Source organism: Pseudorasbora parva, chromosome 18, assembly GCF_024679245.1.
Source record: "Pseudorasbora parva isolate DD20220531a chromosome 18, ASM2467924v1, whole genome shotgun sequence".
NCBI lineage: Eukaryota > Metazoa > Chordata > Actinopteri > Cypriniformes > Gobionidae > Pseudorasbora > Pseudorasbora parva.
Window position 1 is genome coordinate 11,175,549 of NC_090189.1, and position 18,856 is coordinate 11,194,404.

General features: G+C 40.5%; 1 protein-coding gene across 4 annotated transcripts in view; it reads right to left on the bottom strand.

The window, feature by feature from the left end:
- Positions 1-6,875: 6,875 nt before the first annotated feature.
- arhgap24 (Rho GTPase activating protein 24) overlaps positions 6,876-18,856 on the bottom strand; it is a 182,144-nt gene continuing 170,163 nt past the window's right edge. For 3 of the 4 annotated variants that reach the window (XM_067424710.1, XM_067424712.1, XM_067424713.1), the window contains 6 exons: positions 16,730-16,937; positions 13,986-14,118; positions 11,589-11,665; positions 10,807-10,928; positions 9,643-10,717; positions 6,876-8,424 (listed from right to left, as the gene is read on the bottom strand). In XM_067424710.1, coding sequence (XP_067280811.1) covers positions 8,181-8,424; positions 9,643-10,717; positions 10,807-10,928; positions 11,589-11,665; positions 13,986-14,118; positions 16,730-16,937 — 1,859 coding nt within the window. In that variant the 3' untranslated portion in view covers positions 6,876-8,180. The remainder of the gene's footprint in view (positions 8,425-9,642; positions 10,718-10,806; positions 10,929-11,588; positions 11,666-13,985; positions 14,119-16,729; positions 16,938-18,856) is intronic. The other variant, XM_067424711.1, reaches the window with a different exon arrangement.

Consider the following 18,856-nt stretch of genomic DNA (forward strand, 5'->3'; position numbering starts at 1 on the left):
GACCACTTAAACAAACCACTTTGCATTGCCCCACCAATACATTTCACTGTTTCTTTTCCTTTTTTTTTTTTTTACATTTCACTTTTTTTTTTTTTTTTTTTTTTGCACATTCTCACAGGTCCAGTCTATCTGGTTTTTTGATAGTTCTGCCAGATCTGGTTCTCACAGCTTGAGGAGAGCATGGATGCTCCTCTGGAGAATCCTGACCTGTGTCTGTCAGAGAGTCCTTCAGATTAACCCTTGCAGCATGTTCATGTGATTCACCGGTGTTATCTGCCGACATGGGCACAAGGTGGCGGCGATTTCGCCTTACGGTACCCTGTGGTCCACTGACCAGGTAAGATCTTGGTGTTTCATGTGCAGATGTCACAGTACCTGTAGATCTTGTATCTGTAATCCACACTTGATCTCCTGGTGACAGATCAGAGAGGTTTCTCACTCTGTGTTTGCGGTCATAATTGCTTGAGTCCATCCACCTCTTCTCTCTTTCCTTACGCTGCAGCGACTGAAGGTCTGGGATAGCTGGATCCAACACCGCCGGAAGAACTGGCACTGTTGTGCGCAGGCGGCGCCCCATGAGCAGCTGGGCCGGACTAAAGCCATTGCTCAAAGGAGTGTTCCTGTAAGCCAACAGCGCACGGTAGGGGTCAGTTGCTTTCTTAAGCAAGTTTTTGATGGTTTGGACGGCACGCTCGGCCTCCCCATTGCTTTGAGGGTATCTTGGGCTGCTTGTTACATGCTCAAACTCATACTCGGTGGCGAAAGCTGTCATGTGAGCCCCTGCAAACTGAGGCCCGTTGTCCGTGACTAGAATCTCTGGTATGCTGTGTCTGGAGAAAATTGACTTGAGGTGTTTTACCACATCCACACTTCTTGTCGGGCTCAGCTGGGCCACCTCCACATATCTGGGAAAATAGTCCACAACAAGCAAGTAGTCTTTGTTTTTCAGTGTAAACAAATCAGCCCCAAGCTTCTGCCATGGCCTATCAGGTAGCTTGGAAGGCATAAGAGGCTCAGTCCCATTGGCACGTTCTTTAATGCACACAGTGCACTTCAACACCAGCTCGCTTATCTGGCTACTTAGCCCCGGCCACCACACGGATTGTTTGGCTCGTTCGCGGCATTTAACTTTTCCCTGGTGCCCTTCATGAATTTTCTCTAGCACTCCATTTCTCATTACCGATGGGATAACTAGCCTAGTACCCCGCAATAATAGGCCATTGTGAGTGCTGAGCACAGCCCTTTCGGTCCAGAAAGGTTTTACCATCGTGCCAAGTCTACTGCGATCAGGCCAGCCTTCGATGCAGTATTTCATCACTTCGGCACACACGCTGTCCGCACTTAGGTGTTTCCGCAGTTCGGATAAGTAGGTCTCACTTGCTGGTAAGTTTGCAAATACAGAGTCCACATAAATGTTGGTTTCCTCCAACAAGCCATCTCCGTCGGTCTCACCACTCTTCAGCGGTGCCCGCGACAGTGTGTCTGCTGTTGTGAGGCTTTTCCCTGGGACATGTGTGATTGTGTACCTGTACCTCATGAGTCTCATCCTGAATCTTTGTATTCTAGGTGGGAGGGAATCCAGCGCTTGTCCACCCAGCAAGCTCACGAGGGGTTTGTGGTCTGTCTCAAGCTCAAAATGGAGACCAGTGATAAAGTCGCTGAAACGTTCACATGCCCAGGTCAGGGCCAGTGCTTCTTTCTCCACTTGAGCATAGCGCTGCTCTGTGCTTGTGAGCGCCCTGGACGCATATGCCACCGGCGCCCAGGTTTCCTGGCATTTCTGCAGGAGTACACTGCCTAGCCCATATGCCGAAGCATCAGCTGATATTTTCAGTTCTTTGTTTGGGTCATACAACTGCAGGACCGGCGTGGACACTAACTCTTGTTTAAGGCTGGTGAACGCTCTCTGCTGCTCAGGCCCCCAATACCACAGGTTTTTCTTTGAAAGCAGGTCTCTGAGAGCTTTATCTTTTTCCGCTAAATTGGGCACGAACTTGCCAAGTTGATTTACCATGCCCAGAAAGCTCCTGAGCTCACTGATGTTATGTGGAGGATCCATCTCGCGTACAGCACGAGTCTTCTCTGGATCTGGGCTTATCCCATCTGCTGAGATGATGTATCCGAGAAATTTCACCTTGGTTTTGCTGAACTCACACTTAGCTGTATTCAGTGTGATGCCAGCCGCCTGTGCCCTCTGCAGAACCACATGCACCCGTGTGTCGTGCTCTGCCTGTGTGGAACCCCATATAAGGACGTCATCCATGTGGCAGACGACTCCTTCTAAGCCTTCTGTCACCTCTGTCACCATCCGGTTCTGAAAATGTTCTGGAGCTGAAGCTATGCCGAATGGTAGGCGGTTGAAGAAGTAGCGCCCGAATGGGGTGATAAAAGTGGTGTAATGGGCACAGTCTCTTGATAATGGGATTTGCCAAAACCCCATATTAGCATCCAGCTTGGTGAATAATTTTGCGCCAGACAGCATACCTAGCGTCTGGTCCACAGATGGGAGGATATATTTTTTCCTGCACACCGCTTCGTTGAGGGGAGAGAGATCTACACAGATCCGGATTTCATCCTTGGATTTCTTTGGTGCCACCACCATGCCAGAGCACCACTCTGTCGGCTGTTCGATCCGGCTAATGACTCCTAGCTGCTCCATGCGCTGGAGTTCCTGTTTTACTTTTCCCATTAAGGGCAGTGGAACACGACGAGGCACTTTCAAGGACACGGGCTTGGCATCTGGTCTGAGCTTGATTGTGTACTGATGCTGTACTAAACCTAACCCGCCGCACAGCTTTGGATATTGCAGTTTTACAGACTCTAAGTCAATGCTCTCTACTCTGGCTACAAGTCTGAGGCTAACTGAGGCAGGTCTACTCAGCAGAGCTGTGTTCAGGTGCTTCACAACATAGATGTCCTCTGTGGTGCATTTATCCCCACATTTCCGCACTTCTCTGGCTACACCCACTACAGCGAGAGGTACACGGCCTGGCCCTAACAGTGCTTTGTTGCTTTGAGTTAGCTTGTATGAAGTGCCACTGCATACCTGTCTATACACTTGCTCTGGTATGACAGAAACGTCCGCTCCGGTATCAATCTTAAATCTCACATTAGAACGCCTCACTTGTACGTCTACGGTCCATGCCTGATCTCCAGCATCAACAGTTCCCAGGAATATATCGTTGTCTTCTGTGACAGCACTCACACTTTTAGTAGATTTGCACACTTTGCCATAATGTCCTCGTTTACCACAATTGTGGCAGTCTGCATTCTTTGCTGGGCACAGGAATTTAGCATGTGACTTACCACATTTAGGGCATGACCTATGCTCTGCTCCTAATTGTGTTTCGTGTTTATCTTTGTGCTGTTTCACTGGCTGTCTTTTATTTTTCCAGGCTAGCTGTTTTGCTTTCTTAGTGTGTACTGCATCCACTGTAGTTTTATTGGCATGTGCAGCATCTCCTCTCAGATCCGTTTGTTGCCGTTTAATGTCCTCCGCTTGTCTTACCATGTTAATGGCCTTTGCCAGATCCAGCCTGCTCTCCATCTGCATTTTCTGTGAAAGCACAGTGTCTCTAATGCCCACTACGATCCTGTCTCTCAACAGCTCATCGCGCAGTGCCCCATATTCACAATCTTCCGCCAGTGCGTATAAAGCAGTTATGAACGAGTCTGCTGATTCGGACGGCCCCTGAACTCGCTGGTTAAATTTGGCTCTCTGGTATATCACGTTTTTCTTCGGCACGAAAAAGTTTGTGAAACCGTCTCTGACGGAGCTGTATATCAGTTTCTGTTCCGCGGTTAATGTTAGCCCTTTTAACACATCATCCGCCTCGTCCCCCATGCAATAAATTAGCGTGTTCACCTGATTAGCGTCTGATGACTTATCCAGATCGCTGGCCACTCTGAAGCGCTCAAACCGTCTTATCCACTTTTCCCAGTCTTGTGGCTTAGCAAAGTCGAATGATTCTGGCGGATTTATTGAGAACATTGCCGATGCTTTCACAGGAAGCTGTGGAGGGTCGTTCTGTTCAGCTTGCTGTCCCCGTTGTGCTTGCGACATGCTTGCTTTTTTTCCTTCTTTTTACACTCCCCCTCTTCTCATATAATATCCGCTATCCATTCATCTGTTTTGCACCACTTCTGACACCATGTCGTGTTGGGTTCTTGATAAAAGCAATAAAGATGCAGCAGCTCGTGTTTACATGGCTTAACACTCTTTTATTCACTCCCGAACTGCCCCGCTATCTTGATAGGAAGGCTCTCTCTCGCCCCCTAGCGCCCAGGCATGTAACATTATTATAGATCACACCACACTCACTATCTAGGCTAGCTAGAATACTAGAATACTAAGCTAGAATACCGGTACTGGTAAAGTTTAACATATACTTTTGTTTGATTCAGTAACGAGCTAGTTATATTTATAAGGCAAAGCTAAAAACGGGTAGCATTGATACATGTTTTTCCAATAACTGTGATGCAGATGGATTTCGTGTAAGATTCATAACATATATACTGTGTTTTGCATGTAAGAGTTTCCATGATGAAAGCATTGTTGAGTACTAGCTAAAGCTAACTTAGTTCTAAAAAAAGTTCCTGGATGCGGTGTACTAGCTTTTACACATGCATTTTGTTATCTAAAGTAAAAATTTGCGAAATTCAACACGACAGCGATCAACTTGAGCTAGACATAAATTGACTTAACATCTCGAAATAATGAGAAATGTTCTTGAAATATTGACTTAACATCTCAAAATAATGAGAAACGTTCTTGAAATATTGACTTAACATCTTAAAATAATGAGAAACTTTCTCGAAATATTGACTTAACATCTCGAAATAATGAGAAACTTTCTCGAAATAATGAGAAACTTTCGAGAAATATTGACTTAACATCTCGAAATAATGACTTAACATCTCAAAATAATAAGAAACGATCTCAAAATAATGAGAAACTTTCGAGAAATATTGACTTAACATCTCAAAATGACTTAACATCTCGAAATAATGAGAAACTTTCTCGAAATATTGACTTAACATCTCGAAATAATGAGAAACTTTCTCTAAATATTGACTTAACATCTCGAAATAATGAGAAACTTTCTCGAAATATTGACTTAACATCTCGAAATAATGAGAAACTTTCTCGAAATAATGAGAAACTCTTGAGAAATATTGACTTAACATCTCGAAATAATGACTTAACATCTCAAAATAATAAGAAACGATCTCGAAATAATGAGAAACTTTCGAGAAATATTGACTTAACATCTCAAAATGACTTAACATCTCGAAATAATGAGAAACTTTCTCGAAATATTGACTTAACATCTCAAAATAATGAGAAACTTTCTCTAAATATTGACTTAACATCTCGAAATAATGAGAAACTTTCTCGAAATATTGACTTAACATCTCGAAATAATGAGAAACTTTCTCGAAATATTGACTTAACATCTCAAAATAATGAGAAACTTTCTCGAAATATTGACTTAACATCTCGAAATAATGACTTAACATCTCAAAATAATGACTTAACATCTCGAAATATTGACTTAACGTTTCGAAATAATGACTTAACATCTCAAAATAATGACAAACTTTCTCTAAATATTGACTTAACATTTCGAAATAATGAGAAACTTTCTCTAAATATTGACTTAACATCTCGAAATAATGAGAAACTTTCTCGAAATATTGACTTAACATCTCGAAATAATGAGAAACTTTCTCGAAATATTGACTTAACATTTCGAAATAATGACATAACATCTCGAAATAATGAGAAAATTTCTCGAAATATTGACTTAAAATTTCTAAATAATGACTTAACATCTCGAAATAATGAGAAACTTTCTCTAAATATTGACTTAACATCTCGAAATAATGAGAAACTTTCTCGAAATATTGACTTAGCATCTCAAAATAATGAGAAACTTTCTTGAAATATTGACTTAACATCTCAAAATAATGAGAAACTTTCTCGAAATATTGATTTAACATCTTGAAATAATGAGAAACTTTATAAGAAACCCCTCGGATTGAGCCCTGCCAATGGCGAGTTTCCAGACCAAACATCTTGATGTGGGTCTAGCTTGTCAGGCTAGGTGACTTGCAGAGCTGGCGCAAACATATCCACAACACTCAGACGGTTACAATAAAGTTGCCATTTTGTGCCATCATGTTTCTACAGTAGCCCCAAACTTCTCTACAGAGTGCTGGCTACTCTCTGCCGTCTCAGACGATGACATCTTTGTCCTGTGTTGGCCACCGTAGCTTTACTATGTGCTTCGAAAGGGAGCGGTGAGTGGCTGCATTTCACAACCTCACCACTGGATGCTGCTAAAATTGACACAGCACAGCTTTAAAAACAGACCAAAATGTATGTTGCTGTGGCAGAGGGAAAGTTTTCAGTGAAGAATGACTTGGAAAAAAATCCAACAGAACACTTTTGATGCTTGCTTGCTTCTTTTTAGTTCTACAGGTTTGCAGGCCATACAGATTTAGAGCGCCATGAGGTTGAGTAAATGCCCAATTTAACATCAACACCTGCGAATACATGCAAAAATACACTTTAAAGTGGAAAAGCTATGAATGCCCACCCAGGGAAACAAAAACAAGATTAGTTCGATGATTTTGTTGCATTCTGCGTCATTCTGTGAGTTTTATGTGGCATTTAAGAACTATAACAATTGGACATTTCAAAACAAATCACATTTTTTCACTAAGGGATATTGACTTTTTGTAGTCAACGTCCGGAATTTGTTTGGGAGTATGTTGTATTGAATCATAATGTTCATTTTGTGGTTGTACGTGTCAGACCACCATGTGTGTTCGGCCCCAGCCACTTATACAATAACACAAGACAATTTAAGACGGTTTAAATGAGGTCACATAATTTAATTTCATTGCATTTCACTGAATGCATCAAGCTACAGTAGAAGCATGGACAGCTGTGACAAGGCAAATGACCCCAAACGCACAGACACGTAGTCCGAGAGATGAACAACCCAATCGGGTTTGATTCGTCAAGTCTTTAGTCTTCATTTTAACAGACTTCCTCTCGTTTAGCACCACTGAAAGCAAATGATGTGCGACAAAGACAGGCTGAGCGTTTGCCCTGTTTTCACAAGTATTTACAGATATCCTTGCCTTCTTGGTTTTGGTCAAATGGGGAAACGCTGTGGCATCAGGATGCAATGTAAAAATCAAGATCTCCATCAGTATTTCTGTCTTTTCCCAATGGAAAATAACTTAAAACCCTTACATTTAATCATATTTTGCAGTACTGTCCAAAAGCTGACTTAAATTGTTAGATTTATGTTTAAAAAAATATTTTTTTTAAATACGGATGAAGAAAATGTTTACTTGTAGTGGTAAAATTATGCACAAAAAAAGCAACAGGGAAGACTGAATGATATTCAAATGTTTGCCACATCTCATATTCGTACCATACTGAAAACAACAGCAACTTGTATGCTTAAGTGCAAGGAAAAGCCTTGATATAAAATGTATATGTAACACATTGAGAATTCTGTTTAAATATCAGTACGTACATTAAACATTACTTTAATTAGCATTTATACAGACATTTTTTCACCATGGAATTTTTTAACATAGTTTCGCCTTTATATACACAAGAGGACACATGACAGCTCAAGGACACATTTGATTGGACCACAAGAAGAAATACGGGTGACATTCGTGGTTCTGTCGTCCCTCAGGAGTTTTCCATCATCTAAGTTCATTCTCATCATTCATTTATTCCCTCACATTCCACCGTAAATCTTACCGTTCACTTTCAGAGCAAAGGTTTTCTGTCATTATTTAGAATCAGAATCAACTTCTGTCTGACACTCATTTTCTGTCATATCCCCTTCTTTTGGTTTGACACTCATCATGATTCAATCTTTCACCTTAACATCCAAGCTGCATCATCCCATCATCCTTCTTCATGAATTAAACTGGTTCAATCCAACAGCGATTTCTCAACTGGTCAATCAGCTCTGAAAATTTGGCTCAATGGGCTTCGATCAGCCGAGTCGAAACCTTTGCATCAAACGGGCAGGTGACAGCGGCTGAGGAGATGCCGTGAAGATTGATTTATTCTGTCTGAGCACAGCCCACACCGTGTAATGTTAATGGTAGACCGTCCTCAACACAAGCGTGGATGAAACGGCTCACTGGATCCAGATGGTGTTGGCTCTGTCGGGCCGTCCCGGGTCTGCGGTCAGGTCTCCGAAGGTGGAGAAGAACTGCTCCATCTCTTTCTGCAACATCTCGTTTCTCTTTTCTGCATCGTCCTTGGCTCGCTCAGCGTTCCTCAGCTTGATTTCCACCATGGTGTATTTCTTCTTCTCCTGGTCCAGCTCTTCATGCAGATTCGCCATCACTGTCTCCAATTCTAGATTCCGATGCTCCAGACTACAGGGAAGAAGGGAAAGGGTGGGTGATTACACTTTAATACTGTGATAGATTAATAAGACACTTAATGGGTTAATTTAGGTGAAAGTTAAAGGGTGTAGAAACCTGGTCGTATATTCGAATGATCGTGCTTCCTCCCTCTTATCCCCCTGAGATGAGAGATTTATGTATTTATGATTTATGTTCCACATATTTTTATGTGGAAAAAAGATAAAAAAGAACATACAGCCAGTAGTAGGAGTCTGCATGTTTTCAACCCGCCCATAGAGGGTGGGCTCTCACTCACTAAATGTAAATGTGCACGGCCACTCGTAGCAACCAAGCAGCAACCTCCCGCAGTTTCTCTTGAAGCCAATACGGAAGTGACTTAAACTACAACTCCTTGACTGGCCACTAGGGTTCCAGAAGGGAGCAGAATCTCATTGAGCCCCATGTTAAAAATCCCAACTTTACAGCAGAAAAAAACGTTTATAGACTGGTACAAATTGTGGTTTTGGTCTATACGACTAATTTTGCCCTTCATGACAACTGTGAGGGGGGTGATTTTTTTTTTTTTGCTTTTACATTATATAAAGCCTTAAAGTTCTGCATAATTAAGGGCGTGGCCACTTTGAATGACAGGTGGATAGCCGTCTATCGGCTGTCTTTTAGTCATCACATCACCTCAGCCTCGCCCACGTCCCGCCTCTTTGCCTATTTTCTGTTATCCGGGTGTGATGCGCGATGACGTGTTGCCAAGAGGGCAACGGCCAGCTCATCTCTACTTTGTGCTTCAAAACTGCACTTCAGAATCCTACGGGTGACGTCACGGACACTACGTCCATATTTTTTTACAGTCTATGGTAGCAACGCCGGTGTTACAGGTGGGAGCGGCCTCGTAGGGCACCGAAGCAAGTGCATTCTGGGAGTTGTTGTCTTTCATCCATATGAGCCAAAAATACACTTTCTGGCTTTTCTCAGTCTAGAAAGCACCAACTTAAAAAAAAAAAAAATCTTTCTACTAGATTTCTACTACATAAATGACCCAATTTAAATAAACATTCATCTTCCGTGGTAAAGTACCCCTTTAATTCTATCATGAAGCACAGTTTTCAAAAAAGTTCAAATATCTTGTTTGTAGTATTCTCTCCTACCAAAGACAAGGACACAAGCAAAAACTAGCCTGGTACCATTAGTTTTAAGTCAAAAGTAAATTTTATGATTGGACTTGGCTCTCACCTCTTGATCCTGGCCTCGTATTCATTCTTCTGCTTGAGCATTTCCTGTTTGAGGCTGGCCACCAGGCTGTGCAGTGCACTGTGGTTGGTCGGTCCATTTGTTATAGCAAGTGTTTCACTGGTATCGCTGCTGCTGGTTCCTCTGCTACCCCGGCTTCCTCCAATACTGGTCCGCTGCTCCCTGTCGTCCGCCACCAGTCCGAAGTCCTCCTGTACCGGCCCGTCCAACAAAGGGTCCTCGAAGTTGTTGCCAAAAAAGTCCTGCTCTGGGCACGTGGTCGTAGAGGAGCGGCAGGAGGTTGAGTTTTCCGGTAGGGAGATCTCGCAAGATGAGGTGGACCATGTGGCGCTGTCCACACTCTGTTTGTCCTCACAGCTGCTGCTCAGACTGAGCTGTGTGGTCTGCTGCTGATGGATGTGGACGTTGTCGTATGTGGACAGGCGGTTCTGCTGGTGCTCAGCATCTCGACTTTTAGCCTCGCGCATTGTAACGTGACCATTGGGCACCCAGAGTCCATTCCTCCCATTCAGAGTCCCATTCGTCACCTCAGTGCTGGATATGCCCATTCGAACAACACCATTCTGGAACCCCATCTTAGTGCCTGAGCCTTTTATCGCGCCCGTCCGACGGGCATGCAGGGTGCCCATATTAGGTAGAGTCTGATTCTTTTCCTGACTGGCGTCACCCGAGGATGATGACGACGAGCTGAATGATCCGTTAGTGACAATCCCGCTGCCTTTGCTGAAAGCCGGGTTCTTTTTCACCGCCAGTGGCGGACTGCGGGTTACCTCGAAACGCTGTCCTGTGAAACTATTACGTGGGCTGCCCGAGCGGGGAGAGCCATTGTCCAGAGGGGCCCGGGTGGGTGATTCAGGTGCACCCCAGGTGCATTGTCCAATCCCACTGGTGTTATTGTTCTCTTTGTTTTGTATCTGACCATTTGTAGGCCGTTTCTGCGTTTCATTGTTGTTATTATTAACCAGTTCCAGGGTGCTAGTATGGTCCTCTTCAGGTGGGAAAAGAACATCATGCCGGCCAATCAGAACAGCCATCAACTGCTGGACCAGTACTGTGCCTGCACACATGACGAGGAGATTGCTCAAACACTAAAACAATCACAATTCAGAGCAGTTTGAAGTGAGATATAAGGACAAAAAGAGCTACCTTCCATTATAGTCACCGGGTCTTCAACCTTTGGCCTCAGAATATTTGGCCCAAAGACCGTAGCCAGATTCTGTACGCTCATTTTATTCACACCTGAGTAGGACTGAACTTCATCCAAAAACCTAAAACCAAAGAAAGAAGGGTCTTAACATTACAACCGAGATCTCTCCAACCGAATATACAAATTTGAATGTGTAACAAAAGACATAAATAAAAGTAAATAAATATGTAAATACATAAAAAATATAAACTGAAAATAAGGAGGTGAGCAGTATGACCCAAATCTTATATAATGGCATATGCCATTTTTTTTTACACTATTCATATAAAATAGCCCTGTAGTAATATTTGTTTGTTTATTAAATGGAACTTGATTATTACGAACAAAAATAAAATGATATAATATAATTTATACAGAGTCCCGCACATGATGATATATACATTGCAGCCACGAATTAAGAATTTATTCCCTCATTTTACAAATTCATTCCCACATTCTAGTTAAATCATATCCACAAATTAATATTCGATTATTGCTCCACTTACTCACTCAAAGACAGTCACTTGTTTCATTCCTAAATGATTAAGGAGTTTTGAACAAATCTGTTAAGTACATTTTTTTCTATAATTCACTTATCAGAAAGTAATGTCACAAAATATAGGCATAACAATGTAACCTGAAAAATTCACAACACTTATGCATAATGTGATGAGCCACAACTGAATAGAACAGAACAGAACAGAACAGAACAGAACAGAACAGAACAAAAAAAATCACTTACTTGCATATGTATTTAAGCAGATTGTAGTTCACCGGAGGTAGACCTTCTACTTGCCTTTTTAATTCCTTCATTCCCTGCTTAAAGAAAAATAAAAAAAATCCATTTGAAATTATCTGGACTAATATACATAATTTAAAGACTTATTAAATCAAAAGACATTTTAACCTGTCCCATTGCCTTTAAAAGTCTGTTGAACTCTTCGTAATTGACTTTAAATATTCATATTGCAATTTATTTCGTTATTACTATGCTATTCGTCTAAGCATGGGTCAATGAGTTTAACAATTGATGACGGTCTAGATTTAATGATGCACTCCATCCCAGATCTGTTTTTATCATGGTCGATATGTATTTTCCCTGCAGGCTCTCCCTGATGAAAATGACTGCACCACATGAGAAAGCTATTTCTCAAAAAACAAATGGATCCAGTACAGCCTTCTGCTTCATTTGACATCGTTCCACGATTCTTTGTGTGCACCGTACTCAAGGAATTCTCACAGGTACGAATCTCGTTCAAAACCTTGGGGCAGTAAATTAAATTCAATGTTGCAAGACCCCATCGTGCACTTTGATTCTATCCTGAAAAGCCTCTGGCTGGACGCGCTGGTGATTTACGTAAGGTAAAAGTTTAACTTTAAAGTCAGACCGAGGTTGTTTCCATTCCTTAGGGCAACTCGTTCTTTTTCAGGCTCCGCGGAAATAAGGAATGGATGTATGCAAGACAAAAGACGATTGCAGGAAAATAATGTGATGAGTCATATGCCATTCTCTCCGCCTGCTGGTGGAAACTAAACTCAAACAGAAAGGGGAACTAGCAAGAGCAATTGCACTAAAAAGGTCAACAAGTCTTACAGTAGGATCATTATGAAAAAGATAACATTCTTTACTTTTATTCAGTCTGTTAAAACAAGTGTTGTAAAATGCTAAATGACAAACAACAGTAGGATAAGTGCTAAACAGGGGGGGGGTTTCACACTGCATTACCTTAGGAAAAATTGCAGACAAAATGTTGCATCCGCAGACTATGTTTCACAACCAAACACGCGCGACATGAGACAAGGAAACAATGCAAGATTACGTGCGCCAGAGTTCTCGGGCAAGACTGGAATTGTTATTAAAAATAAATGATAGCCTGCATGAAGCTTACAATCCAAATTGTCGGTGTGCTGATTTGCAGCGAAAAGGAGAAAAATATTATAGAGGAGGAAATGGTTGGAGATGCGGGGAGGAAGGATGTGTGTTCCACGAAGAGAGTTGGAGGTAAATAAATAATTTTGCAGTGTGGTTAAGCAAAGGTTTATGCTTTGTTTCTGTTTGATAGAATTGTAAGTACATTGATTAAACAACTGATATTCTGGTCTATAACTGCACCTCGAACTTCCCGCGGCCCTGTAATTTACACTCTAATTGGCTGTAACTTTTGAGTCAATTTTGAGTCAGAACACATTTCGGCGACTCATCTGTGATTCTCTCAGATCGCGTCTTTAATAATTCACACTGCGTGATTGTCACTCGCGTAAACGAGCACTGATTTACCTATGACTCTGGCCATTTGTCGAAAATTTTGCAAAACCTTTCGGCGAGTCGAAATCAGGGCTGAAATTGTGCAGTATGAACTCAGCATAAATTGATTGAATAGAACTGAAAAAAATCAAGCAAATTCCTAATTTATAATACAATGCACGCACACATTGTATTATTAATGTTTCCAACAATCTGATGTAAAATTGCTGAGAAATTTGAAGTGAGTTAAACTGTCAGTAGAAATTATTTTATTTTTTTTTGCAAGAAATTACTTTTTTCAGCAACTCATAAACTCTACATGTGTTAAACTCATAAAAACTGACAATAAAGACAATTATAACATTACAAAAAATATTATTTTAAATAGGCCTAAATTATGCTCTTTTGAACTAACTTCTTTTCTTTATCAAAGGAACCTGAAAAAGGGTTTCCGCAAAAATATTATTATAAACTGTTTTCAACATTGATAATAAGAAGAAATGTTTCTAGAGCGGCAAATCAGCATATTAGAATTATGTAACAACAAAGACTGCAGTAATGATACTGAAAGTTCAGCTTTGCAATCAAGGAATAAATTACATTTATGATATATTATTATCAGAAAACATTTTGAATTCTAATAATATTTCACAAATTACTGTTGCCTATTTTGATCAAATAAATGCAGCCTTGGTGAGCAAAAGAGATCAATTTCAACCACATTAAAAAATCTTACTGAACCCAACATTTTGAATCTGGTGACCTGCATAAATAATGACACACATATTTAAAAAAAAAAAAAACACTAAAAAAATGTTAACAAGTACATAAGGTTTGATGCTCAGCCATGCATGCTTCCATTTATTTGATGAAATGTGTTATGAGGCGACTCACTTCATCCTGGTCTTTGCTGAGGAGTTTGGTGCAGGCCAGAAACTCTTCATATTTACAGAACGGGATGACCGGCTCAGGCAGCTCTCTCAAGTACAGCTTCAACAAGGATGCCACGGTGTGAACGTCTGTGTTACTGCAGAGAAAGATGGAAAGTGCAGACATATTAATGTTAAAGTGCCCAATAAAAAGTTAGAATCATGCTGTGTTTTAAACATTTAAAAAAGAGAGGTAAAAAAACTATCTAGCACACTTTAAGGGTGTGTTCACACTTGGCAGGTTTGGTTCGATTAAAATGAACTCTGGATTGACTGCTCTGTAAGTGCTGTACATTTGAATAGGTGTGAACACTGCCATCCAAACCTTGGTGCACACCAAGCATGGGGACCGAAACCCCTGAAAAGGTGGGTCTGGGTGCTCCTCCAAACTATATTTTTTTGTTATTTATGGGTTCGGCATTAAAATTGACAGTGTGAATACTAAGCAAACCAGGGTGTGAACACACCCTAAGTGACAGATTGAGGGCCATGTGGACATCCCTGTGTCAGTATCCCAGTGTATCTACTAATGAGTAACTGGAAGCTGGTACTAAATCAAAGCAAGTACTAGCACATCACTGATCAGCCCTGTAACGGCCCCATAGAGGACCTGGGCTTGTGACAACGCTGTAACATGATGGATTTATTGACTCCTCATGGGTGGGCTGTACAGGAATAGCCGGCATAATGTAACCGCCAAATGTATTTTCTGTGCAATGACCTGTTATAATTATCACCTTGCTTTAGACACCAAAGAGATCTAAATATGAACAGTGTTAAATATGCAGTGCGCTTTCCCTGTCGTGTCTCTTTCTGACAGCCATCGCTAAAATCACAGACTGTAAATCAACCGGAAAACAGCTGCTGGTGTTATCTGCAGCATTTGGTATCATGGAAGTGCAGAGAAAGCTTTTCCTGAAAGAGAAAGTGTCCACCGTTGACATTTTAATGTAATGTCCTGAGGGAACATTCCATTAAAATGAACAAATTACTGCACTTTCAGTCTAATAATGGATAAACAGCTATACTAAATGGAAAATAGGTCATTTGGCAAACATCACATGAAGGGGGAAATAGACAAAATAAAAGCCTGGTGTTGTTAAAAAGGAAGATTTTGTCTTGCTAATTTATAAATGCAAATTTGTGGATGAATATTCCAGAATTAGGTTCTGCTTCATAGTAATGACAGCCATCTGAGATGAAAGCAAATCAATTTGATCAAGCAAAAAGCCAAAAGATGGCACACTGATTTATTATGAAGAGAAAGTATGCTGAACAGACTTCATAGACTCTAAACAAAGCTGTCAATTGCATATTTTACTTTGATTTGTCACTGGAGCCATAAAAAAAATAAAAATAAAAACTTTTATAATTCATTTAATTAGGACTCAGTTCAGACATTATTTAAAAGCTATGGTATTTGTAAAGAGGTCACCATTTATATTTATGCATATAGCAGATATGCTTAACCAAATCATATATAAATGTTTAACTACATTCAAGTCAAACAAACACAACATTTACAAAAGTTTGGGTTTGGTTTGTTTTGATTTTTTTGTTTGTATGGTTTTGAAAGCGTTATTTTTACCATTACTCCACTCCTGTCTTCAGTGTCACATGATCTCTTAGAAATCATTCTAATATGCTGATTATAATGTTGAAAACAGTTGTGGAAACTGTGATAATGATAATTAAATAGGAATTTTAAAAGACATTTTGGACTTTTGAAACGTCATAAAAATATTTACATATTTACATTTTGATCAATTAAATATTCTAAAATTGTATTAATTAAAAAAAACGCACTGATCCCAAACTTCCGAACAGTAGTGTGTATCAGCTAGTGCATTCCCTTGTGATAGAACCCATGACATTAGCGTTGCTAGCATCACAGTTTACTGTTTGAGCTCCAGGAATCACAAGCATGTTGTGTTTTGGTCCACCAGCCTTGCCAAGAAAGACCATGATGGTTAAAATTCCAGCTAGACCAACACCAAACCAACAAAAGACGGTCTTTTCAGCAGGGGAATGAAAGATTGTGGTATTACATGAATTGCATTTTAGTCCAAGTCTACCTATTTACAACCAAAACCTTGTTAAAATCATCCATGAGTATTGTATTTACATTTCTCAATGTACATGTTCCTGAGAAAAAGAAACGATAAAGAGGGCAAGACACATAATACAGAAAATCTGGACTAATCTGAATGAGATGGTTTAGAAGATTCATAAAGATTAATTTCATATTCATAACAGAGACCATAGGGCAAGTCTACAAATCAGCATGAGAGTGCAATTTAAAAAAAGTGATGATGGGAGTTGCACGTTCTGCACATGATCTAGTGACAATGCTTAAAGCGGGATCATTTCCATAGTGACTAACGCAATCTACCAAAAGCATCTGGTTTAAGACATGCTTTTTTCAGATGGTAAATAATGGCGCAATACCAGTAAATTGACAAGCGCAAACCATAGTAAATCATCTTGCATGACTCATTTAAATACTTTCCTCTAATAAATTTTGCGTCTGAAAGGGAAACTCCTACAAATGCAGATGCAATAAGGTCAGCCACAAAAATAACCCTGTCCACTCCTTTTCAGCGCAAATTTTTAACTGTGTCTTTAGTATATCCTGACAGTAATTTTTTTTTTTGCACTGGCACAATCTGTTAGTAAATCTGGCCCACTAAGTGTATTTAGAGCAAGTACCAGTCAAAAGACGGCTTCTCTCCACAGTCAAAAGCATCCTGAAGCTCTTTGACGAGGTTGGCTTGTCCAGGTAAACGGAAGAGCCCTTCCTCTCGTAAACCCCAGCACCGGATGAAGTCCACGCACTGCTCCACCAGCATGGGAGCCATTTTGTTGCCATAACGTCGTTCGTATCGAACTGTCTCTTCCAACTTCTGGCCAAAGATTCCTGAAACAAAAGCCCAAAGTTAAGTAACCAAGCTATAACATATAGAAAAATATTGATTTTATTCAATAACTTTAAGAGAACCCTGGTGAAAATGGTTTCTAATTGGTCAAAGCTAGTCAGCTGATCCAAGTACTGCATATACATACATACATGGGGATATATAATTTATACATAGATTCAAACCTGTAATCAAATTATTTACGTATGCCTGTTAATTAATCTCATAAATCCATATTTAATAATATCCATATTCCCAGAAATGAGCATTATTAAAAGAAAATGTGAATGATCAGTTAAAAGACATTTTTGCTATGTAGTTTTTAATGTAATATTTAATTATTTTGTATCTTTGATTTTTTTTAATATTGAGCTATCTGACAGATCTCTTAGACCCTTAACAATTTGTGTTAACTCAAATGGAAACAAATTCATCCCTCTTCTACTGTATCGGAGACCAAAAAAAGCCCCATAAAGGTAAGGAGAGAGCTGCTAAAGAAGCTTGGTTTAAGCTATTCTTTCATGCCATGCTCTCTGAGAAGAAAATTGCACACTTCCTCTCCTGTCCTGTTCTTTTGTCTGCATCAGTCAGGCTGAAAACAAGCCTGATACACATGTGGCATGCATATGAGCGGGGATTAGGTCAGACTTCCTGGAAGCTTTGGATCAGTGGTGCTTTCCGGGTCTCCGGACACAGACATGGGGTACAAGATGGTACAAACTCAACTAAACCTAGAAGACAGGAAGGGATTTACCGGCCTTTCCTGTCTGAGCTGAAGGAGAAAAAAGGGGTTGGATAAATGTGAAAAACAATATTTCTTAGATTTCCCACATTCAAAAGAATGTCTGACTCACCATGTTTGAAGCTGATGCAACTTTTAATTTTACGGAAGACACTTCTGTGCATGAAACTATAGTAAAATAAAGGATGCAAAAAAGTGCATCCGATCTGTCTGCCTCCGAGCATCTTCAACGTTTAGTCCGCCGTGGCCCGCAGTCACACTATGGCTGAATGAAAACACAATGGCATGAGAATCTCATCCAAAACGTTAAGTCCTGGCTAGTAATTTTAGAGTTTCTTGGGAAAGTCTTCGGAAAATACAGTGTGTAAACAAAGAAGATCCGCATTTGCATCACAACTGGACTTCGAAATGCCGAAAGAAAAAGGACTTGATTTGTAGTTACTTTTACTTTTCTACATAGGTCCTTTCTGGATGAATAAACACAGGTGTGAGATGGTGATCTACCTAAAGCACAGTAGGGACAAAAGTAAATAAGCTGAATGTAGACATTCACTTGGCTTCAACTCTTAATGATTTATGCAGAAGCTCTTGCATGAGTTTCTTGCTTCCCATGAAAAGAAAATCAGACTTGTGCTTTCAGCCAAAGGTAATCTCCTGATGGATTTTCTCTCCCTTCGTTGAGTTCTCCTGGCTCACAGCGTGCTTTCTCATGACTGGATCTCCTGTAAGCACTCTGTTTGTGAATCCTCGGCTCAGGGCTTTAATATCACATTTGGGTTAAGTTCTCCTTCTGGCTTTTACTTCCCAATTAACAGCACTGGACAAACACACACACTTCAACTTCAAGCCATCTTCAAGGTGTCCAGGGCTTTTCTGCTGACCTCATGTATTCACACACAGTGCTCTTTGTGCTGCTCTGTGGCTCTTATCCTGCACAAAATCAAATATGAGCAGCATCTGGCAGATTCATTCAAACTATCTTCTCCTCTCATTACGGTCTCGCACCTTTTAGGTCTTCCCGTCTCATCTCATACCTTTGAGGGTGTCTCTTCTTTTTTTGATGGTGTCTGATGGTCTTCTCTCATCTTTTTTTTATCCCTTGTTACGGGTTCGCACCCTTTGAGCTCTTCTCTTGCAGTTTCTTTGGTCTTCCCTTCTCTCTTCTGATCCCCTCTCTTC